Below are 26,085 nucleotides of genomic sequence, written 5' to 3'. Positions count from 1 at the left end.
AAAACAATACAGTTGACATAACAAAATGCAAACATATACCACTAAATTCCTCTCATTCATCAATCTGTGTTTTGCTGGTGTAATCCCTGAAGTGCAGCTGACCTTGTGACCCACAAAATCCTATATGGGCAACGGACCCGCCACTGCTGCACTAATCTTCAGGGGCTTTTTCTTGTTTAATCGCACAAAATAGAAAACACGAGGTGATATAAAATGAAAAACAGAGACACTGTAGAGCCCAGAGGTCACAAAAATAGATTAATCTGGTCATGTTAATGGTAGTAAACATACTGTGTGTATATATATATATTATTCACATGAGGAGTTTATAACTAGGAAATGCAAATACTTGCTGGGGTCATGAGATAGTTGGTACCTAAAAATATGGGTACAAAAAGAAAAATGTGCACATTAGGCTCAGGCTGGGTATTACTTAAAAGATTACGATACAACTACCAATACCATCACTCTTTTTCAGATACCAGTAGAGTACTTTATTTGATTCCTTTTTTTCTATTTTATTTGATACTCATCATGTGAATGGAGGCATTTAGTTGCGTAAAATGCCACCAGACGCAGGGAAAATTAAATGTAGGTAGGCGTGTGTATAAGAGTGTGGCTGTGAGACAGAGAGAGTGTGTCAGTAAATGCAAGAGTTGATTATATGCCACGGGGATGCCGATGTGAAACTAAGGCGGGGCATCTTGGCCTGTGACCTGCCGACTCTGTTAGGCCAGTAATATACTTGCTGCAAACAACATGAACGCGACCGCATCATAGCTGCCATGCATGATCTGCGTTCGTTTGATGCGTCAGAGAAATGGCGGAAACTTTTGAATAGAGGCTGACAGACCTGGTGCAGAACTACCCGCATCTCTATGATGTTTCCACGCCGTTACATAGTGGCAGTTCTTCTTCCTCATAAACAATCAAGGGCATCCATGTTTGTTTACAACACCTGATTTCTGGGTTATATTTCTGTTTTCTGCCCCAAGTGGAGACCGCCAGTATAATGCGTTTTGGCTGCGTAGTGCTGCAGACACGGTGCATTGTGTACGCGTATGTTCGATCAAGTGGCAAGTCTATTACGGCCCTTAAATACACTGTGCTTAACTTCAACACGTCGCCCTAACCTGTAGAGGACTCATGATGATCGACTGCAAGCAAAACAATACAAATAGTGAATGGTTACGTTTCACTTTAACAGCGCCTGACGTTCTGCTGCTCGATCTGTGCCCAGAGAACGTTCTGTGCTGCAATCGGTGGAGCAATGAACACCTGAACGGTATATATACTCCAACAGTGCACCTAATGAAGTATTCAGCTCCAAAAATAAAGACTCAAAACGTGGCTGCAGATGTTTTAATGATGGCGGGCTGCTACAAAAAAAAAAAAAAGAATGTATGGAATCCCTGCAGGTATCGTTTGAATGCAAAGTTCCGATACTACTTGGTACTGGCTTATTTCAGTCAGTACCTTTTTAAAATATCAAGTTACAAGTTACTTTTACAGGATTAAAAACTCAAACTCGAGCAAGAACCCGACAGGAGAGCTGCACACTATCTTAAAAGCTCCCAGTACTTTTAATTGTGCAACATTTTGATCTAACAAAGATCTTCGTCAGGACCATTTTGACTTTGATTTCAAAATGCCTGACATTGCACAATTTAAGACAGTGTGCAGATCTCCTGTCTGGTTCTTCATTTAGAAATCCCAATCTGCTTTTCAATACCGTCAAAAATACAGACACTTGGTGCTCATATCACTCAAGCAAAGACAAAGTCACACATGCTACAATAACTTCTATCACCAGCAGCACAGCTTACTCCAGTGAAATGTCAGGAAGGTATGAATCACCTCTCACCACTGTGTCTGTGTGCTGCTTGGTGCTGGGCAGGTAGTGTACAGTGGGTTTATTGGAGCTTGTTTGCTGGAGTAGCTGCCTGCTAATAGAGAGCACTGAGACTAAACCACACAGTAAACGTGACTTAACACCAAAGTATCAACTAAAAGAGTCTAAAACACTCAGCAGACCTGCAGAGCTCTGTGAGTTTTCCTAAAATTACATCTACTGTGTAATTTAAACGAGTGCGTGTGTGTGTGTATGATACAGCTTTGAGGATAATCTGAGTCAGAATTCCTATAAACGGTGTTCTGTGTTCGTGTGTGTGTGTGTTTGTGTGTGAGAGAGAGAGAGACGGGGAGATAATGTGCGAGCATGAGGTGGATGTAAATGCCCAACTCTTTTTTTATGAAAATTAAGGAGGCTTACTGTAAGCAGATTCCAAAAAGCTGGTATTAAAGTGGGTGACCGGTCACACTGTAGTTGAGGGTTGAAACGGCGAGCTGTCGCTTCAACCCTGCAGCCTGTTCGGTGATCAAATGGCCAACCCCCTGCTGGTTTGGTTTGATTAAACGTAGATTGAGCCCTGAGTTACATTTCAGAGCTCAGTGTAGTGCTGCAAGGGCTCAATCCAAAAGATGATGGCTTTTCAGTGATCTGTTCATGAGCCGAATGTGAACGTGAGCCTCTGTGTAGAAAATGGATCTATGAGTGCATTCATCTGTTAACAACGTCAAGGTGAAGAAACGTTTGGCAAAAAGTAGCTTTATCATCTGATGGTTAACCAACTACAATTCTTTGCTGTCAATAAGAGAAATAGGAACGTGAATCAAGAGCTTAAAAACGCAGGACAATCATAGTCAACCTACATCAAATAAAAAATATCCCAAAAATACATTTCATGATTCACTATCTGGAGCTGAACCAGGCAATCAGCTGCATGTAAGTATAATATTAAAAAAAACAAAATAGCTGGAAGAAACAGTAACTTTCTGCAAACTTTAAAAAAATAAATATTAAGAGGTCTTCTATAAATGTGTAAATTTTAAAGAGTAATACATGAAAATAATGTGAAACCTTTATATATAGTTTGTCTCTTTTTAAGTCATCTTTATTAGCAAGAATGTTAGTAATCTGAATTTCGTTGTGTTGACTTCATTTTTTCACATTAAACAGTAGCCTAATCTCAATTGAAAAGAACTACCACAACGCTACTACAAAATTTGCAGAAACTTTAATTGCATAGATATAATGCTGTTGAAAGGCTTCTACATGCTCCTGATGGAATGTGTGTGTGGAAACCTGTTTTAATGGCAATGTGGCAACCATGTTTACACAGTCACGTTATGAGGACTGCTCTGTCTGGGGACGAAAATCTGGTGCCATGAGGTTACTGGTTATTGATTAGCTAGTTAAAAGCTTAGGTTACGTTTAAATTAAGGGCTGAGGTAGACTTGTTGGGTCACATATTTTAGGTTGAGGTAAGCCCTGAAGGAATTAATTAAAGTCAACAGTGTCTTCATAAGTGACAAAAACAAGTTGTGTGTGTGTACTGTTGCTCTTACCCTGCTGGCTGGGCTCTGGGTCGACCTCGTTCTTTTTGACAGAGAGGTCCAGCGGGCCGTCCTGGTCGGCCATGAGAAGCTTGCTGAGGACGGGATTCTGTGCAGAGGCAGCAGCCGTACCTCCTCCTCCACCGTTACTGGCTCCCATACCGTTGCTGCTCTGGGTGCAGGCGGGTGCTGAGGCAGCAGCAGCGGCAGAGGTGGGGCTGAGGCCAGGCCCCGGGGTCGGGGATGGGGAGGAGGAGGCAGACGATTGAGGGGAGCTCGGCGCGGGCAGGGGCCCAGGCGGGGAGCATGGGGCCGGGGCCAGAGACGCCGCTCTCGGCAGGCTTTGGTCCTTCATGGTGCCGTTGGGCAGGGGCGAGTCGTCCTGAGTAGTTTTTGAGGTATATTCGGCAGCGAACTGGCGGATCATTCGCTGCATGATCTCACGAGCCACTAGAGGAATGTGAGGTTCTGAGAAACTTGGGAGGTCTGGAGGGAAATAAAACAGAAGAGCAAACATGTCAGCGTCCCGTCCTCCAGGAATTTCAGTCATTGCCATGTTCACCAGCTTATTTATCCCATTTCATCCTGAAAATGTAATCCTGATGCTTTGCTGAAATAATCCAAAAATCACTCAGAGGCAGCGCCTAATCCTGCCTATTGACCACAATGAAAGCACCATGATATCAGCGTGTACAGCAGATTATTGCCTGCCATCCTTCAGCCCGAGTTTTCATACACTCTCCCTGAATTTCCCCAGGATTCTCTCGTTTCCACACTTCCTCTTACTTTGGAAATTGTATACCAGATCAATTTATGCATGACGGTTCTGCCATGATTTTTCCTTGAGTCACTGTGTTCACCATAATATGTCTACACAGACAAACGCATGGGGACGGACATAGTTTTCGTAACGTACCATAATACCATAAAGTAGTGCTGAATTTTTTTTTAAATTTTTTTTTACCATTTTTTCATTTTCTTTGTTTTATAGAAGCATGAAATGAGTCTTTGTGTTTTTAATTGTTGATTTTACAAATTTACCAATATGAAAACAAACCTGGGGCCTCTGGGAAATTGAAATAAGCATTTTGACAATTTCCTGACATTTAAAAGATAAGGCGATTACCAAAAACCATAATCAAAACATTAATAATAATTAAAGGGACGCACCAATTTATCAACTCTACATCGGTATTTGCAGATATTTGCCTTGTTGAGCAGCAGTGGCCGATGTTTTTCTGTTTTGTGACATCAATTTTGCGCTGGCTAAAAAGCAGGGCTCAAGACAAACCACCAAAAACTTAAATTAATGAGAAGGTAGGAGAAGAATACAGTGGCTGTTTGGCAAATGCCTCTGTGATCTCACTGTTGTGTGAATAGATGGCTAGTAGCAGCTGGCGTCCCAGTGACAATAGAAAACTTATCTTCCCCGGGAGGCCTTTGGGACGAAAGGACACAGTAAACTCGCTATCGTCACATCAGGGAACGCACCTTATTGTTTCCATGATGATGGTAAATTTCTTAATTAACAAATCTGTATTAAAATAAGCTGGAGGAGAGCTACCTAACGTTAAGATGCATTTAAGTTGGATTCAGTAAAAATGAGAATACAGGGAGGGTAAATTGTAACATCTTCATGTTGTGTTTAATGTAATCTTGTACAATGTAGTTTTTGGCTAAACACTTGAATAAATACAGCCATTCGAAGGAGAAATTTGTTGATGTTTTCACAGCAATATAAAATAGATATTAGAGAGGCAAGAATCGTATATTATATGTAGTAAAAAGGCTTTTGAAGCAGTTATTTTATAAAGATATTTCAGTTATTAAAGGTTGTTTCATTTGTATGATTAAACTTGTGCTTGTTCAAGGGCAATGAAATGAAGGACTTAATTACATTAAAACAGCTTTTATACTCTAGATTTCTTTGTTTCCCTGGAACAAAAGGGGGAATAGATAACAACAAAAACAAAATAAACAATAATATGAAAACATTTTTAATCGGCAGTTGGTCAAATTGTTATTTAAAACAACAGTATCGGTCTCGGTCCAAATTTTAAAAATTGGTTCATGCCAAAATTTTAGGTAGCCTTAACATCACCGATAAATCTCTTGTATTTCAGAGCAGTTTTAGCTATTATAGAAAATTAAATACCACAGGTAGCAAACAAAAGATGAAGATTTTGACAAGCTGTATAAAACAATAAAGTTATCTACAAGAGGATGTTTGCTACAATATCAGATAGCACTGTATCATATCATACCACAGGGTAAAGTACTTATTGTATCATATGATATCCATTTGTATCATACCATAAATTAGGAAAATGCATTACATCATATTGTATCTGATGTTATCATTAATCAGAGCATGTTGCCTGTTCCATTTTAAAAATACAAGTTGCCACTATTAAATACACCGTATGAGTGCAGCAAATACCAGGAGACCGCTTAGAGTCTTTGAGAAAATACAGATGTCAAAGCCAAGCTTTTTATTATCCCCTGCTGTGACAAAACAAACCCACATCAAACACTGTTCATTGATCTCATTGGTTAATGCACATTGAGAAAAACCGCAACGACAACGACAATCATTTGTTATTAATGCATTAATCTGTCGTTGTCCCAGATAAGTCAACTGCACTTATCTCTTTACAACCAGCAGCAATTTTATTTGGACACTTTCATGCGTGCCACTGAGTCAAACCCTAAATCCTCCAAACAATACATTAGCCCAAAAATCTAATCCTGAGGCTGTGCTGAAATAATCCAAAATCACATATATTCCATACAGCACTTAATCCTCCCTATTGAGCAAGGTTAAGGCACCATAATATCAGTGTACACCAGGTACTTGTCTCGCACATCTGCTTTCCCAGCATGCTTCTTCAAGTTATTTTCAGCTACTTCAAATTATCACCGTTTTCCTCGTTTGTACCAGTTGTGGGAGTTTCATAGCTTGATTGCTGTTTCATCACATTGTTTGCTCCAACTCAAGGAGCAATGAAGTAAATGTGTGAACAACACTGTAAAACCACTGATTGTCTATTATACTTACTTATTTGAACTTTGATTCCTGAAGGCCAACAGCCCGAGGCTCTGCCGAGTGTGGGCTCAAGACTAAAGGTTACCTCCTAACGAAGGGTTCAGGCTGACAGTGTCAGCTTTGAAACATTTTAATTGTCTAATTTTTTTTTAATCGTTTTTGGCTTGTGTTCTGTTTAATACACTAGTTTATTCCCAGACTTAGACTTTGTTTTTTAAAGTTATAGCCATTATCATTAAAATCGTTACTATTCAAACTTTAAAACAATTATTCTACACAAGTTACAAGCCTACAGTTATGATATCAGTATGTGTTGCACAGTTGCTCTGATTTTGCATTTCTGAGCATCATATTAAGCCCTGTAAGAATAAACAATGTTATCCAAACAAAATTACAAAGTGTTTTGCAGATGATTAAACCCGCCATGACAATCAACGCTGGTAATGTTAGACATGAATAGAAAAACTGGAGTCAAACAGTAAGAAAACAAATTGAGTCAAAGCTTGTCTGTTCCATGAGATGTTATTTAGACGACAGTGAGCTCCTCTGAAAACTGAGGAGGAAGAAAACAACTTCCTGCATGAGCTCCTTTAATCGATATTCAATAAAAACATGACACCTACAAGAATGTGTTTTAAGAGTATTTAAGCGCATGTCACAATATTACCGAATAACAATCTACTGTACTTCTTAGGAGGATGAAACTAGTTTTATGTTCAACTGCTGCAATGACATGGTGATAAAAGAAGTAGGAAACTTAAAACTGTGTATTGATCAACAAAATCCATCTGAAAAACCTCCAGTTCAAGGGAATATGAGGGCAACCGAAGCTGTTTTATTATTCCTGTGTTTGGCTTTTTATTTCTCTGGTGTACTTTTCTTTCACTGACCTGTGTCTTTATATCAACCACAGGCTGCGGTACAGCTGAGCCACAGACCTGTACGTAGGTGTTGCTGCCATTTGTTCTTTCTAATAGATTGCCTAATCCCTTGTTAATGTTATTTGACTTCCACCTAAACATCGCACTGTGTAATCCCTATCACTGAAATGATCTGGTTGACACTGCAGTAAAAGAGCTTAAAGTGTATACTGCTGTTCTATTGTGTTCTGTCAAAGACCCAACAAGTTTAAGCACTTAACAGATTCACTAAGTTCCCCCAGTTTGTATGTTGATACACTGTGTGGCCTTTTGCCCGCTCTACCACAGTCAAACGGGCCGTAAATGCTAATAAAACCCAGGAAGCGGTTTAGTTTGCTGGAAATGTGCCCTAATTACACAGCTCCATTTTAACAGGTGCGGGTTTCACACTGCCACCTTTGGAAATCTCCGGGGGAAACCCCAGCGTGCAGTAAGTGTGAGTGCTGTGCTTGCTAGGAAATGGCTGTTGTGCAACACTGCAGGGTTGTGCAAAGGTACACAAGAGGTCTCGCCTCGCTACAACAAAGCAGAGTGATGTAGCGGCTGCACTTTTTTTCAGAAACACTTCCTTGAGTAGGTCAGGAATGCTGCCGTCCACCCAGAGAGAGGAAGCTCTCTGAGAAGGTATGTACTGTTTACCCCGAGCAAGGCAGAATTATCTTTGCCAGGTTTTTCAAGGGACTTTAAATTAGTACATTTCATGAATGTAAGTCAAAATCTGAAGTTAAATAAGTAAAAAAAAAAACTTGTACAAGACATAGGGCGATATTAACAATCATGGGTGTGATGCATTTCAGCAAAAAAAACTACTACTTTCTACTATTTGCTTTGAGTGATCAGCTGTTTTTGAGAGCTAATAAAGCTCATTACACCATATTAGTAATGTCCTGATCAAGTTCTTTTTGCCCTGATCTCAATCTGAGTCGTTAATGTTGGGTATCCACCAGTACCAAGTCCCAGTCTTTTATTGTCCTAGATATACAGCTGCACACTGCACACTGCAAGTATCTTTAAGCTGTTTATATCCATCCAGTGTAAATGCTTGACAATTTAATGGCTCTGTAATGCATTAAGAAATCAAAAGCATCGTTGCTGGTATGAAATAACAAACCTCTCTAATATTTTTGGCCTTGTAGCTTACTTGAGGGAATTTCTCCATCCCTTTTTGAGAAAGTGAACAACTCTCCAATTTTTGTTGCTTCAGTGCAGCATTTGTTACCTGAATGAACTGTATTCCACTGAGTGTTTATTTTCGTCGTCAGTACAGTGTTTTTTTGCACGTGTTATATTAATAAAGTACTCTAATTGGCTTTTTGCTTGCGGGGATTTTGTTGCACTTGCAGTGGCGTCACTAGTGTGTCGGATCGGCATCTGTCTCTCCTCCACCTGCAGCGAATTACCATGCGGCACAGAAGACGGTAAAACACAAGAGACCCTCCAACTGAGCTGGAAGGAGGAACTTAGTTAGAAACTTATAACACCTGCATCATCCCTGTACTGCTTTTTTGCTGACATTAATGGCAAGTGGCGTTCCTATATTCAGGCAGAGTCCAGGAGATAGGAACGGAGAGTTGGAGAGTAACGGACATCTGCACTCTGCTTTGCTGTACGTGAAACCGTCACCAGTAAAAGCATCTGTGTGACAGCTGACACATAACAAAGAACCAGCTCGGGCTCAATATAGCCGATCCTGATCAGTTAAAAAAATGCCTTGATTGGCCTCGATACCGATCATTGAGATCAGACTGGGACATTCCCTACACGATATAGTTGTCAGTTTTATGCCTTCATGTTTTGTTTGTCAGACAACAGCACAGTTACAACAAAAAATGCTAACACAACTGTCAGTGATGTCTGATTTGTGACGTCTTTCCCTTTAACAATTAACATTACTTGTTCACAAAAAAGGCATGATTATTGTTGGGTGGATGTTATCATACTGTTAAAAAAATGACCACAAACAGGCAGATCAGTTACATTGCATGATGAGTTACTGAGCAGATTTCCTTCTTGTTAATAAATGTGAACTTGTTTTACAGTGTGAGTGTGCGTTTTTGTTTGTGTGTCCCATCATGCCTTTGCCTGTGTGACTGTTTATGGGTCTATATATGGCAGCTCCACAGGCAGCGTTGCCTGTGCGAGTGAAGCCAGATTGATTAGGGCCGGGCATTGATTGGACAGACATCTGCTTCCTCCCTCCCTCCCTCCCGGAAAAAACACAACACAAGCTTCCGTCTACCAGGCTCATTTCTTCTCTGTCACAAAATAGCTGCCTGGCTCAGTACAGAACATGATACACTCCCAGTTTGGAGGGGATTATTATGGCGACTCAGCAAATATTCTGACTTTGAATGGGTGCTGATTTGAGACCTGAGCCAAAGCTGACAGTGCATGTAAGTACATGCAGCAGAATAAAAGTTCAAGTAACACTCATAGTCATCCTTCACTTTGAAATGTGAAACCAGGACTATTTATTTTGAATTTAACTGCGTTATACTGACAGATGTTTCCATTATTTTGTCCACTGTTTCTACCAATGAGGGCAGGCTAAATAACAGAAACTGTATTATGCAGTAAATTCAGACAGCAACACAAACTACTTCCCGCACAGTTTTCATCAAGTAGAATCAACATGTCTAAAACAAAAACACAAACAGTGTCACAGAAATGTCTCCTAAATGGCCTGAAGGATAATCAGCCCAACATTGCTCAAGGTTACTGTAATTTTGCAGCAACTAAGGTGCAGTTTTATATTTGGCTTGAGACATAAAGGCTGCAATCCTCATGTGACTAATTATAGTTAGTTCTTCAGTGAACCTGACATCTCCCCTGGTCTCATTTTGGTCCCTCGTCAGCCTATACGCTCTGTGACATGTTTTTAAATACTGATTAAGGCTCAGCTCAGCTCTGATTAGCACTTTGTGGCCACTCTTTAATAGTTTTAGTTGTGTTCATGTATTTTTGTTGTGTCTGGTACTGTGGTCCTGTTTCTCCTAGGGATTGGTGTGCAGTAAACTAATGCAGCAAAACTCAACGGTGATATCACTTCCCCCATTTTGAAAGTCTCCACCCTCCCAAATTTAACACTCGTCTTCAGCTCTCTACCATGTTTCCCTCATGGCCCCTTGTAGTAATGATGGCACTGTTAGTACAGGTCGGAAAAGTGGGTCGGCCTCTCTGGCCCAGATCTTAACCGATTTAGGGTCTTCCTGGAGGGCAGAAATGTCTTTGTTCCAATTGTAAAACATTGAAAAAGTTACATGTGGTGTCCCTCAGGAATTGATCCCCGGTCTCCTTTTTATCCAAACTGCACAAATTGTCATATTTATGAAGATGAGACATGATTTCCCACATCTTTCTCCAACAAAGGGTTGTACCCCCCCTGACTAAAATTACTGAGGCCCTCAACTTGTGTGTGATGCATAGTTGTACACACCTAAATGAAGGTAAAGCAAAAACACAACCCAAAGCCCTTTGCTATTACTGTGTATTATTACCTGAGAATTTTTAAATTGCTACCTAGTCCAATGTCTTTGGTCGCCCCACCCCAACAAAAAACTACACAGCAGATATTCTTAAGTACATCTGACTCTTTTGCAGGCCAGAACTGTCCAAAGTTTGGACACATTAAAGGCAAGATGTACATGAGATCTACTCAACTACAAATTATTATTGATGTGGACATTTTATGTTGTTTGGTTTCACTGAGCATGGTTAGGACACGGTTCCTACAGCTTATCACAAGTTAGATTCAAGACTTTTGTAATGCCACTTGGAATGAAAATTTAAAAAACCATGAACCTACATCCATTCCCTAGGATTCTGAATAATTTTGGGGTGCCCAGTGGCTTAGTGGATAGAGCAGGCATCCCATACACAAAAGCAATGTCCGTCTCACAGCAGCCGTGGGCTCAATTCCAGCCTGCAGCCCTTTGCCCCCAAAGTCCTACTTCCCATGTCTTCTGATGGATTGATTCAAGACATTTCAATACCAATTAAGGCCTTACTTTTAGATTAATGAAATACATGCCTTTTGAGACTTTTAAGGATCTGCAGGAACCCTGTGAGGAGATTAAACCTTTTTTAAGTCTACTGCAACAAATGGCAATATCAAGCAGGATTTCGTCTGTGATGAGTACCATGATGTCTCCATTAGTTTTCACATCACAGGGCATTTTTGGTCCTGAAAATTTTTCTCAAACAAAAAAAAAAAAAGTTGGGATGGAAAATAATTAAATACAATAATTAAATGCAAAAAATTCCCTTTTAGGAATCATTTTTATGAAATTCCCTCATATTTGCTGATTTCCCCCGAGATCTAACCAAATGTTCTGACTTGACTCAAATACACCTCTGGAAATTCTAAGATATTCCAGATATTCATGACCAGAGGGAAGTGAAAATTAGTAATGGAGTGACTGATGCGGTGTGTGTGTGTGTGTGTGTGTGTGTGTGTGTGTGTTTTACCTTTTCTGTGGAACACAGCATTGAGGAAGTCTTGGGCCTGTCTCTCCAGCCGGCTGATCCGAGACTGCTCCTGTTTGAAGTCTTCACACTCCGACAGCACCTGGCTGCCTCCACCCTTCTCTACGCTGTGCTCCTGCACACACAAACACACACAGACAAACGAGTGAGTAAAATCCTGTTCTGTCAAAAACAATATATTATCACACACTATTGTCACATCACATAATTCTTCACCCCTTGATTATTCACTTTGATTGTTATTACAATTGATGACCACATCCAGCTGTAGATGTCCATGATTCTGCTGAGCTCTGTGAGCCAACAGAAGAAGTGTTGTAGCTGCAGGTATATGCAGATATCCCCACCATTTGGCCTTAAATATGTAGAAAAGGGGTGTCAAACTTATTTTAGTTCATGGGCCACGTACAGCCTAATTTGATCTCAGATGGGCCAGTCCAATAAAACCATCGAACAATAACTTATACGCACCATCAGCTCCAATATTTTCCATTTTTTGTGTGTAAAGAATCACAAGTACAATCTGTAGACGTTCATCCTTTTACAAAATAAATGAGCAGCCTGAAATATCTTAAGAAAAATAAACACAATTTTAACAGTATGTCTCAGATTTTCAGTCGACTTCTCACTGCCATGACACGTGCATTTATCCACACATTTCCTGATTCGGATTCTTTTGAACTGAAGCTGTTGATTGACAATATTTTACACAATGTTCAATATCTAGAAACATGGTCACAGAAAGTATTCATTGTTATATCAGAGAACTGTGCTCTGGTCGGGGTGGAAAAGCCTCTGAAACTGTATGCATGTCACCCCTGCTTGAAGTCTGTTAGTGCACGTAGTGATTATTTAATTCCAGTTGAGAAAATGGGAGTGTTGTGGTCGTGCTGCTGCACTGCACCCTGATGTATTTATCCTGGTGGGAATTACGAGGAGGTTTCACTGCCTCTTAATATTTAATTGTTGTTTTTTAATATATCCACACTCATAATTGTAGGGCCGCAACTCACATTGATTAATATTATTGTTGCTGAGTAACATATCAATTATATATTATTTGATTACTACCTAATTGTGGTGAAATCAAGGTGAAATCCGTTTTTTCCGCCCTACAGTGCAAAACCAGAGGATACTCAACAATAAATAATGGTAATTAAAATGGCTGTTAACCTATTTTTTAATTGACTCATCAGTTGATTGATCAGCAGTTGTTGTGTTTTAGTTTTCACATGAATTTGTATAATTTAATAGTGTGTTTTGTGCTAGTCTCGCCACCAGACAATCAGAGATCTCCGCCTTCTGATAGTCTGGGGACACTCCTTTCTAAATTGTGTTTAACACACCGGAGAAAACGGCCGGCAACAAAGCAACGCCTCTTGCATTTTTTTTAAAAGGACACACCCTCCCGGAAATGTGCGCTCCCCCTTTTCTCGTCCGCAAGGAAACAAACACACAGAGAGCTTGAAAATGGATGCCGAGAGATTTAACTCAGTCTGCTCAGTCCACAAGATTGTGGAAATGAAGGACTTACAGTGACTTTGTTTAAAACTTTAACGCAGTCGGACTATGTTTACGAGCACAAGAGTTCAGCGAGCCACCGAAGGACCGCCCTGCAGATTTGCTATTGGTTCTGCAACGTAAGGAGTTTTTTTAAACTCTGAAATTGTATCCGCCCATCTAAACACAAAATCAGGGAGAAAGTCATCAGTCTTTAGTTAAGCAAAGCGTCTAAAGACTGACTTGTGAGTCTAGGTTTGTGCTGATTTTCTGATCATATTAGCTATTAAACTGAAGACACTGACAATTATTAATGTCACTGCCAACTCAAGATGTTTTAACAGAGTGCCCCAGGGGTCACGTTTTTCTGTAGGGCTATGCGGTTCCCTCGCCAAAAAACCAATAGAATTTTTTCCATTGGATTTTGGATCTCTGCAGAAAATAAGCTCTCAGGCATTAATGACACTTACACATTTTGTCCAGCAAGATAATCTTCACAAAGGAACACCACTATTATGATTTTTGAAGCCTAGATGAAATCGCCAGAAGTAAAAAGTTAATGTTGGCGTTAAACGAAAAAAAGCTGTGGTCGGCATGATGACGCTCTGTATTTTCATTTAGCCACTTGTTAGCAACCACCTTTTTCTAAGAAACATAAAAGCTTCAAAATTCAAGAGCAGGGGTATTTACTGACATATTTTATGTTGTTGAACGAAACGTCTTTTCAGCCACAGACCTTACTTCAGGTATCTAACCAAAAACCAATTCAAAAAACCCTTTGACTTTGAAACAAGGGAACCTGGAGTGGAAAAATGCTAACTAATTTTTAGGGTTTTAGGACTCATTCCTGATGCACTCCATTGTATTTATTTTTAATTTCAGGTGGAACTAAACGTTTTCATGACGTTTATGAGAATTCCTATCAGTGTACTGTGGTAATCCACTAGAAATTTTGTGTTTTGAATAACTGGTATGGTCCCTAGTCTTACTAACTCCTGTGAAGTGATATTTTGGGAGGGGAAACTTCGATGAAAACATGGAGAATGTTTTGAGACATGTGAAAGCCCACTACAGTCTGTATCTGTTCAACCAACTAAATTATCTGTATCTGTACTTAGAATGGGTGGAGTTTATATCAGAAGTGGGTGGAGTTTAAATATTTATAATCTATGAGAAAAGTATTTACAGAACAGCCTCAGAATTCTTTTTTTTTTTATTACAAAAGTAATAGATTAAATAAATCTACCAAAATGAGGATTTTCCTTTACTACAAGAACAGATCATGACACATTTTACTTGTATGATACTTGTGTTCGGCTCAGCCCTAGTCAATAACCAATAGAATGACACCACAGGGACAAGTGTTGGCAGGACAGCTCACTTCTCTACTCAGGTGCCATTGTTGGAGGTGGACCTTTTCACGCTGACAGCCAATCAAACAGCTTCCTCAGGATATCCAAGGTCTGGAGCCTGACGAGACACCGCTCAGGCAATGAGAGATTATAATGAAAGAAACAGCCGCTGAGAGGAAATGTGAATTCAGCCTTTGAATCCGAGAAAGGATTAACACCACTGTTGGCGCGTGCTGTGGTTGTCAGTTGTAATGAGTATTGTCTTTACAGCACTAAACAGGGAATTTACGGGTATGTGTGGATGTTTGTGTCAATGGGCAAGAGACAAAGCAACAAACTGAGATGAGAGTGTGTTTTTAAGGCTTTCACTATTCCACCCTGTCTTTATTTTAACCCCCTCAGCTCTCTCTCTATCTGCTGGCAGTTTGCACGGCTTCAGATCAATGAATCAATGGTTTCCGCCCACTGAAGCTCCTCTGGCATTTCACAAACAAGCAGAGGGTAATAACAGTGAGGCAAAGGGAGCTTTCAAGCCCTAACAGATGAATAAAAGATTGTATTGAGTGAGAAGAGGAATACAATTAAGGCTGATGCAAATTTTGTCTTATTATTTGTCTTAGTATGATTTGCACACTATGAGTGGTTAACATACTTATTGACCACTCACACAGTACTGCTGAAAAGATCTCCTGTAATCCCTGCTAGGCTTTGTTTAATTGATTTGGCTCTGTTGATTGATTTTCATTTTTTTTTTTTTTTTTTGCATTTAACTCCCATCTGTAATTACTGTATTTACACGCAGGAACTTTGTTGTGCCAGTGTACATTTCCTATAAATACTCCACGATGTAGGTGAGTGTGATCGCAACATGAATGTGTTGTTGTGCTTTATTAGCATAAGCAGAGAGAGACAGATGGGGGCTGACGGAGGGGGTTGGTGGTGAAGCAAGGATGTTTTTAGGAGACAGATGGCCGACCTCCGAGGTCGAACTGGGGTCAAGTTGAAAAACAAGCAACGGCTGAGGGAAGGACGACCCCCTCCTAACTTCCTTCCCTCCCTCATTCACTTGTTCAGTCACATCCCAAAAATAAAGGAGATGAAGACATGGACAAAAAAGTCCCTGGAAAGTACTCTGGGTAATGGAAAGATTGAAACTGAGTGAAGACTGTGATTCGGTCAAAAGCTCCAGAACAAGCGAGTACGTGGACTTTGTGTTGGGATTATTCTGTTAACAAATTCCAAACTAAAGCAGCACAGATGTTTATACCCCTGTCCCACCCAATATTAGCTCATGCACACTGTTTTTTTTAAACATGGAAAAACCCCTAAAATAGACGAAGACTCCTTCCCGTGGTTTTTTTTTTTGGCCTTTTTTTTTTTTTTTGGTGTGTCACGTTCAACGTTATGGACTGGACTGAAAACAGGAGGCCAGTGAAAACTTTATGGTGGTTGCTTTTGTTTATGTATCTCTTACTTATTCAGTTGCTTGTTCAAACTTGGTGCAAACTAATTATGATCTATGTTTGAGCGCTGCTTGGACAGAAAACGATAGTAGTTTGTGGCAGAGTGTCATCGTATCTCGCCAGCTTGGGGGGATAAAATTTGGGCATCAACCAGGGTGTTGTGTTTCCATTAATGCCTGATCACAGCAGGAGCAGATAAATACCCGTGACTACTGCAGGGTCATATGACCCAGGTGTGAATGCTGATTATAACCTTTCCCATTGCATTAAAAAGCCAGATGTTAGCGCGTTTCTGTTAAATGAAAAAGGGGCGTTAGAGTCCATTATACTGCTGAAGTTATAATCAAACAAGCAAATTCCTGCAAAATAAAACTGAATCAGTGTGTGTTCCATCAACTATCTTCATTGAAAGTCATCCAACAGCATTTGATATGATCAAAAAGTTGATTAGCAGAGCCCCGTGACTGATTTATCTTTCATCTTTGCGTCCCACCTAACGATTGTGTTTTCTCAGTTTTTTGATTAATTAATTTGTGTCTTTATCTGCATGCACCCTGTGGTGTTATTAACACCCAGTATGGTGATGACAGAGGGGGTTGACGTGCCACACGAGCCCACGTCTGGAATCAAATGGGATGTTTCGGTTACCCCCCACACCCCTGCGTGCTCTTTTTGTTCTCTGGGGAGGCCTATAATGGTGCATCCCATGAACGCTTTGTCTACAGCAGGAGACGCAGACGCAGGTACCACAGCGACTGTGTATCTGCATTATCCTGCTCTGATCACTTTTTTTAGCCTATGAGAAACTCTGAGCGGAGGCACCGGCTTCTCTGCTGCTGTGGGAGTCTCACTAATTTACACCCATGTCACCATCCTCCTCCTTCCACACACACACACACACACACACACACACACCTCCAAATCATTATGTCGTGTTCCTTTCATAGGCTAAATTGGGGTCAAGACCATGATGGTTGAACAACACAAATAACAAGTACGCAGGAGGAGGAGGAGCAGAGACAAAGATGTGGAGCTTTTAACAGAATGCTCAAAAATGGCGGCAGACAAAAACACGCTAAACATGCGGACAAAGGAAAGAAATTACTTCACAAAAGTAACTTAAGTGCCACATTAGACAGGAAGCAGAATTTGTCTCAGTTCCGCAGAATGTACACCTTAAAAAATGTCATGGAGACGCACATTGATTCACATTTAATTTAGCCATCTTTTGGAGAATGTGTGCAACACTAGACTGAAACACTCTCATCCCCACCCCCCCCCTCTTAATCTAACACACATACAATGGTAGTGAAAGCACTGACGGTGGCTTTCAGTTTCATTGTATTTGGTACGTACATATTCTCTTTATCTTTTATTCAAGGCACTTTTAATTAATTATAGATACTGATAATTAAAATATTGTAAGCCTTAAATAAAAGCTCTGACTTCACATTTTAAACCCAACAGTTAACAAGACTAAAAATAATAAAGTGGCATAATGGATGCTGATGCTGATTAGCTTACGTAAAACTGACATTTTCAGTAAATAAATCTTTTGACATTTTGATAAATATGCTTATTTATGTTGACAGTGCGATGGGAAGATGAGAAACTACAGCCAGGAGTCAACTGGCTTAGCTTAGCTTAGCATAAAGACTTGAAGCAGAGGGGAACTACAAGCCTGGGTCTCTGTCCAAAGGTTAAAAAAAAATCTGCCGACCAGCAACTTTTAATTTGTTTTACAATATTGAGGTTGACACACAGTTGTATCTCTAGTTTTTCTTCTACTGGTATAGTAAATATGCTGACGATGGCCTTAGCTGGTCTTTAACAGAAAACAGACTCATCAGGTGAAGCTGCCTACGCGGCCCACACTGAGGCCCTTCAAATGTTGTGTTGCATCAGCAAGTTAACTAGATTAACTGAGTATATTTTCAAGAGATGCTCACAGGCCTCGGTGTCAGTCGGAATAAACTCTCTATGATTGTGACAATGGCAAGTAAAATAGTTGGCAGGCCACCAAAGCCGTTGACCAAACTCTTTACAGAAAGGACAAGCAGATAACTGCCTTCCTCTCTATTTCAGAAGTCCTTCATCCCAAGTGCCATCAGTATCCTTAACTCAGCAAAGTGACTGATGAGTTTTAAACCACCGTCAGATGAGCTGATTTAATGTGTTAAGTGTTTTGTAATGTTTGTTTTACTGACTGTTTGCTTTTTACAACGTTGTCGTTCATGTCTGGTGAGCTGAAGACAAATTTCCACCCCGATGAGCAATAAAGATCTGTTCTGTTCTATTATCACAGTATGTAAAACACAACATGGAGACAAAATGTGGTGTCCCCTACCTTGACTCTCTCACGTCTTAAGCAGCAGAAGAGACAGTTTTCATCGAAGGACCAGTCTGACACTTCCTCAGGCTCGCAGTCTGGATGAGAGAGGGAGACAGAGAGCAACGGGTTAAATCATGAGAAACTCCAACTCCCATAAACCCTCAGCATCTCCCAGCTGCACACAGTCAGTCAATGGACTTTGAAGGCCCAAATAGACATCAGCAAATTGTTGAGTTGTGGTTTTGTTTTGCAACTACACACTGCCGTATGTAGAGTCCTGTTATTAAGCTTAATGTGAGCTCTGAACTAAAAGGAGAAAAAAAAGCGACAAAAGAAAACCTTTTTTGTCTTGGTTGGGTCCTGTAGATTTAGGTTCATACTTTGAGGGGGTTTTTTGACTGGGAACCAAGCCCACTTTTTAAAATGCATACATGTTATTCCTTTGGTCTGAGGCAGTCTAAAAATATTAGTGAACATGAACAACTCTCCCAAATCCAAAAACTAGAGTGCTAAAACTCAGTTTTGGAGCAGCTCCATAGACACTGAGTGGTGAAAGATGTTCTAGATGACGCTAAGAGCAGCCAGGGGAATGTTCTGAGCGTATGGGTACATTTTCTGTTTCAGAACTGAGAACACTGCAAGAGAATAAAGCTCATTTGGCATCCCCAGCAGGAAGTTGCAATGTCACAATCTCAGCAATAACAAATTCAACCAATCTCTGTGAATTCAGTGCAACCTGCAATTTTGTCCAATCACCACAACTTGTTAGCATATTTGACCAATCATCATAGTTTCACCAATCATGCCAAGAAAAATGACGACTGAAGACCATGCAAGGCAATTCCCTGATGTTCTGTATGTATCTGTTTTGTGGTGGTAAACCAACAGTTTTATACTGCAAAACACACCCAAAAAATGTCTGTAACACGTGGAAAACCAACAACAATTTGCAATTGCTCCCGCAATTTGAAAAAAACTAACAAAAAAACAATGCCTAAAATCAGAGCAACATGAACTGCAATGTTTTAGCTGCATGGAAACCTGGCATTTTGGGCCACAACAACCCCCTGAAAAAAAAAAGGTCGCAAAATCCTGAAGGAACTAATTTAGTATAATTTAAAAACACAACAAAACAAAAAACCCTCCTGCGGGTCCATTAAATCAAAGTGTCATTTATTAGGCTCATTCGCCATGAGCAAGGCCCACACAGCATTGATCACTGCTGACTGTCACATGATGCATGTTGGTTACATTTTCCTCCGACTTCATCAACTTGTTCTGATGTCATGCAAAGATGGACAATGCTATTCTCACAAGGTCGAGGCGGCCGCAGTGTTTAGAGCCAGGTGCTGCAGTTGCTCCCTGCTACCTGCAACACCCGGGGCCTGATGGGAAATGCCTGGCTCTCATCTGATCTTAACAGCTGATTGGTTTATATGTTAAATTAACAATATAACATTTTATATAATTTTTTTTTATTTTTGTTGAATTGGAGGGATTTTAATTTTATTTTATTTGAATGTTTATTCTATTAGCACAATACACATTGTCTGGCTGATGGTGATGTTTGGTAGTCACATCATAGACTAACTGACAGCAAACTGATATGATGTTGATTTACATGAGAATTCATGTAAAACAGAAGTTGAACCATGAGCAGAAATTACACATCGCCTGTAAACCATCTTTAATAGGTTACTCTGTCATAATTAAAACAGTTGGGAGACTGCAAACAAACTGAAATATGGGTCTGATAACATGTTAGGATGCAAGTGTTTCTGTGACTTCCTGTACAGACTCAAGGCTGCTGGAAACTGTCGGACTTGACCGCTGCTTTTTGTCTCCACCTCCTGCTGCTGCCGCCTGATCTCAGCCATAGTAATAACATATTCAAATTCTTAATTTAAGCAGTGTTCCGCTTTAAATATCCAGCTACAGGTTGAATCTTAAAAAAAAAAAAAAAAAACAGCTGTAAACGAGGTGCAGATGAATCAACGGAGGAATCCCAACACACCATCTGTTTTCATTCAACATCCAGTCAAGTCTGCAGAGAGCGACAGCTGAGGGGCCAAAAACAACGAGAGCATTGGAATGATTCACTTTTAATTACAGCCAATGATTAATTACAGTGATGAATAACTTCATATGTCAAGTGTGCCGAGTAAAAACCAACCAAACCAGTGACTGACAGATGACCTCAATTCAATATTGACTAGATTGTTGCCTAAAGACCACAAACACTGCATGAATGCCTCCGTGTGTGTGTGTGTGTGTGTGTGTGTGTGTGTGTGTGTGTGTGTGTGTGAGTACATGTAAATATGACTCTCTATGTGTTTGTGGAGTATTCATGCCCTAAAGCCCTATTTGCAAACAACTAATTACCCCTTTCCAAGCCTGCGTTCTGTTAAACATTCAGTGGGATAAAGAAATTTGCTACTGTCTCCTGGTAGTTCAGCTGCTGCGCATCATGAAACTGAAAACATCCTCCTCTCTTTTCCGACAGCGTTGCTGTGTCTCTCTGTCAAGTCAACATTCTAGGATTCGCAAATTTGCCTCCAGTTCCAGGGCTTAACGCTAACTTTTTTCCCAAGGAGCACATGTGCTCCTAAGTTGAAAAAGTAAGGAGCGCACAAAGAACTTTAGGGGCACAATGTAAATTGATCAAATAATGTGTTTTCCGTAATAAACGTGATGCAAATAGACATTTACAAGCAAAATTATTTAATGAATTTGTATACAAAATGTACAAAAAGGTAAAATCATCAAGTTTTGAATTCGCCGCTTTTCCCGGTCCCTCGTCTCCACCACACTTTGACTTATTTCCACGCTGCCGACAGCCTGGCCGTGGAGAACGGTCCCTAACTGTGGGGAGAACGGAGCAGGCTTCCCCGGAGGTCCGCCGCTTAACTGGGTCCGTCTCCTCCACACTTTGACTTATTTCCACGCTGCCGACAGTGGGACTTATATTCATTGTGCCAATAGTGGCTTGGAAAACCGCCCATAACCATGTCACACGGGGAAGAGGGAAGAGGGAAGGCGGCTGGAGTTCCTCCAACATTTGCGGTTAGATTATCATATTTTTTTATTGACAAAAATATAGGCTGCTTCGGCTGATTTTTTTTTATGCGCACATGTGCCCCTAAATATTTTTTACAGTTCGCACACACCTATTTTTAGTCGCAAATGCAAGTGAAACGCTCGCACTGTCGAGCCCTGAGTTCATATATGAATCTTTTTTGCAAGTCGCACTGGTGCTCCGTGGTCACAAAATGTGGTCTGGAGCCCTACAGGTACAAAAACACACGCCTGACCTGCTAACACTATCGTTAGTGTTTAACAGTTAGCGCGGCGCGGTTAAACGTGATGATTCATTCAATGTAAGCAAGAAAAAGATACAAAACTCAGGAGGAAGTTATTAGGATAGGCGGAGGAGTGTGTGATGGATCATGTCTGTGAGAGTGAGAGAACCGAAAGGCTAAAGCGAATCTCATGCGGACATGACTGTTAATACTCGCTGTTTCTGTCAAATGCATTTTGTACGTCCCACGTGGAACAAGGCACGATACATCCAGTGTATTCGATGTATCGCCCACCCCTACTTGTCACTATTCTCTCACATTTAATAGGCAACACATTCTCACTCCAACCACATCACATATCAACGTATGTTCATGGACCTTCTACGTCCAGATAGGATGTGCAAGGTACCCTGGGTGTGTTGGTTGTTGATGTTCTGGGACACCGTGTCAAGTTCTGCCTGTTACATGCATTGTCTTCTTTCAAAATACACTTCTGTTTTCACTGGAAATTTAACGTCTACATTCAGTCTCTTTCAAAATAAACACACTATGTCAGTACAACAACTCAAATTGAAATCTTTTTCACTCCAACTACTAACACACGTGGTTAGGTTTAGGAAAAAAGAACAGGGTTTGGCTTTAGAAGTGAGTGATCACAGCTCTCCCGCGTGAAAGTCAGTGTTCGTTAAAACCATACGCCACCCCTCCCACCCACACTGGTTGGACTTTCGTTGCCTTAACTTTTGCTCTTGTCCTAACGTGTGTCCCCCTGATGCTGCCAAGTGCTGTGAAACTTAAACAGCGACTGGCCAAGGATGGCTTTTTTGGTCACTGCCCAGACGACTTGAGAGTGAGACTGAGTTGTAATAAACCACACAGTTGTTTGCAGATCGATTGATAATGAAAATAATCATTAGTACCAGCCATAAATGTTACACTGTATATATAAATAATCACAGCCTCAGCAATTCTTACTCATCAATGGTTGCTTCTGTCAATATTAATCCTGTGCTTGTGGGCTCAGGATTGATTTAGATGATGCCAACTGTCAGTTGAGGTTCACTGAGAAGCATCTCAGCTCAGCACTGTGTCAGGTTATATACATGTGTGAGTCTTCATCCTTCAAAATGTGAATGCATTTTACCAATATAGCACCTTCAGAACTAAGAGACAGAGGAGACTGCTGTCGACTTGGTTACAGCTGAGCTGTTGCCATGGCGCTATGCTTCCTTTAAAAACCCTCAGTTCAGTCTGGAACTGCAGAGTGATGGAGACATATAGAGAGACAGAGAGAGATGTACAGTACTGAGGAGGGAAGGAAGGGAGGAGTGTGTTACAGACAGCAGGAGGAAAGAGAAGGCAGAGTCAGCTCCACAGAGAGCCAGAACACAGAAACACAAGAGCAAAATCAATATGGTCACAATATACTGAGAACATACAGTACACGTCACATCCGAACCGAGGGCTGGGCCATTAATTGAATTTTAGTTTCAATTATGAATTTGGTTTCCAGCGATTATGAGATAATCGAGATAAAACAATTAATGTGCCACATTCTGTTTGACAATGACGCTCTTGTTTTGCCTTGTGTTACAAATCCAACGCACCCCTTTCCTCTACAGCTGTGAGCTCAGTGTTTCCAACTTAGTGAGTTTCCCAGTGGATTTAGCAACTTTTCAGACTCTTATTTTTTAAAGAGACTAGTGGCTTATTTTATTTATTTATCTCTCTTTTCTTTTAACATCTTTTTGTTAATGTTTTCAGCCAAATTTTATTAAAAGTTGAAGGAAATACACTGTTAAAAAGGTCAATAAATGTACGATATTTCCAAAGTGAATAAGTAATTGTGTTAAATAATCATGGTCTCAGTGTTGACCAAAATAAAAATGATTATTATTTTTGCCATAATGAAGCAGCCCTCAGGACCTCCTATCTCCAATATCAGTACGTTTACATGACATTAGAGAAAATCGATTTATTCTGTCAGTCCGACTTAAACCAGACTTTTAAAACACATGTCAACATGTCCAACTGGAATCATACTAAATTGAATTTCTCAACGTTGGACTAACACACCAAAATAATGCGACTGGGAGTTGAATTACCATCATTCGGACCCAAACTGGCCGATGCATGCTCCACAGTTTCCACCCTGGACTTTGACCCAGAAGTGGAAAGCATTAAATATGTAACAGAAGAAGAAGCCGATCACAACATGGTGAAATCTACATCCAGAGTCCAGCAGTTTTGGACGGACTTTGTTGAATATCTGAACACAACAGGAACCCTGCTCACACAGGATCACTGTCGCCCCGGAAGCCTGCTCTAATTAAGGAATTTAAACCCCATCTTTCTGTTATGGGATGGGATAAACAAAGTCTGTGTTTCACTCAAATATACAGCGTAATCTCAAGAACCATCCACAGATATGACTAAACTTTACAACTGCAGGAGCCTTTTTAAAAGATGAAATGCTTCTAACCAGATCTATGTTTGTTCTCGCTGGACTGAAGTTACTTTCCTTTCTTAAAAGTGTCCTGAATTTCCTGCCAAAATGCAATAAACGCTGCCATTAATATGATTCTACACAGACTCTTTGGCGCTTCACCCAGAAGAGGGAAGACAGTAACAAAAAGAATAAGAACACTTCGCAAAAAAACAAAACAAAAATACAATCCTAATTTATGAGCTGACAGAACATGTGGGACTAAAACTGTCAGATAAACTGGGTTTGGTGAAATATGGAAGTCATTTGCAGAGGACAGAGTGTAGCAGATTTACATGTTTACTCAACATCACCACTAAATGTTTTGCAAACTAAACTGCTAGATTTAAAAATGTAAATGGACTGTATCGATGGCTATTGGTTCCCATTCATTTCTGCACAATATAAGACTTGTTTGTTATCCATCACAGTGAACATCAAGTCTGCGATCCTTGTTGTCAGTAACATTATTGTCAGAAAGTGATGTGCGGAAGTGAATAAAGATGATAAAGATCTCATTATTAGAATTACAAGATACTCAACTCATAATCATATGACAACATCTGTTTCTTTTCTTTTTTTCTTTGCAGTGAGCTTCCATAGAAATGCAGCGTAGCCTTTAAGTATCTGTCTCAGATCTTTAACTGAATTATCATACAGCAATAAGGATGACGCGTATCAAGAGCATTTTAAGAGTCTGCAAACTGCAAACTCTGCATGCACTGACTATAGCAGAAATGTTGAGAATATTGCATCTCTGAACACATCAGTGATGTTTCTGTGTTCTGACACACCCTGGAGTTCACTCTCACACTGCAGCAAGACGAAAAGTTAAAGGGACAGTTCACCCCCAAACCAAAAATATATGTTTGTCCTGTTTCCTGAAGTGCTATTTATCGATCTAGACTGTGCTGATGTGAGTTGCAGAGTGCTGCAGGTATCAGCCGTAGAGATGTCTGCCTTCTCTCCAATATAACAGAACTAGATGGCACTCAGCTTGTGGTGCTCAAAGCCCCAATAAAATACATTTAAAAAACACAGCAGCAATGTCTCTTTCCAGAAATCATGACCCAGTTACTTAAGATAATCCACAGACCTTGTTGTGAGCAGTTTAATGTAGGAACTATTTTCTTTTTACCAAACTACACCCACTAACCGCATCACCGTGCAGAAGGAGGCGTGCTTTTATTGCTGGCTCACCTAGCATTAGCATTATCGAGCTAGCTTACGTTACAGCTCAGCTGAGGCGGACGCCATTAATGTTTACGTCTTGCACTTTGACCAGCTTCAGCCTCTCGTCCATGAGCATGGCTGAATCTAAATGTGCACCCTCTGGACCTGCAGACTGAGCCCTCGCGGACGTCAGTTGTACGTAGTGTATTTACTGTCATCATGTAAAGTGTGCGAGGGCTGAGACTGCAAGCGACTGATGGACAGCCCCGAGACTGTTTTACTCGTTGCCATTCACATATATGCCATAAGTTGATTTCAAGTAGCATTTTAACTATCTAGTTAACTACCGGTCTGGAGTGGTATGAGGACCATCACCGGTTACAGACCAACTAGCAGTGGAGCTGATGGTAGTGTGGCTAGGGCCAATGAGTTAAATCTGTTCTTCAATAGGTTTGACACTGCTGCCCCGGCCCCTGTTGGCTCTCCTGCTGACTGTCTCCAGCCACCACCACTTCTGACCCCCCCTCCTCCTCCTGATAGCACCTCATCCAACTTGGTGAGCCCCTCTCACCCATCCCCCACTCCTCACACCTCCTCTGGCTCCCATGCTACCTGCCCTCCTCTCACTTTGGAC

At 40.6% G+C, this 26,085-nt stretch overlaps 1 protein-coding gene across 1 annotated transcript in view; it reads right to left on the bottom strand.

Moving 5' to 3' along the window:
- lcor (ligand dependent nuclear receptor corepressor) overlaps positions 1-26,085 on the bottom strand; it is a 119,502-nt gene that overhangs the window by 15,659 nt on the left and 77,758 nt on the right. The window contains exons 3-5 of the mRNA XM_033623887.2: positions 18,510-18,589; positions 11,830-11,962; positions 3,409-3,882 (exon numbers count right to left, since the gene is read on the bottom strand). Of these exons, the coding sequence (XP_033479778.2) occupies positions 3,409-3,882; positions 11,830-11,962; positions 18,510-18,589 (687 nt within the window). The remainder of the gene's footprint in view (positions 1-3,408; positions 3,883-11,829; positions 11,963-18,509; positions 18,590-26,085) is intronic.

Source organism: Epinephelus lanceolatus, chromosome 3, assembly GCF_041903045.1.
Source record: "Epinephelus lanceolatus isolate andai-2023 chromosome 3, ASM4190304v1, whole genome shotgun sequence".
NCBI classification, from domain to species: domain Eukaryota; kingdom Metazoa; phylum Chordata; class Actinopteri; order Perciformes; family Serranidae; genus Epinephelus; species Epinephelus lanceolatus.
Note: the sequence above shows the minus strand (reverse complement) of the source record. Positions and strands in the feature narration are given on the sequence as shown.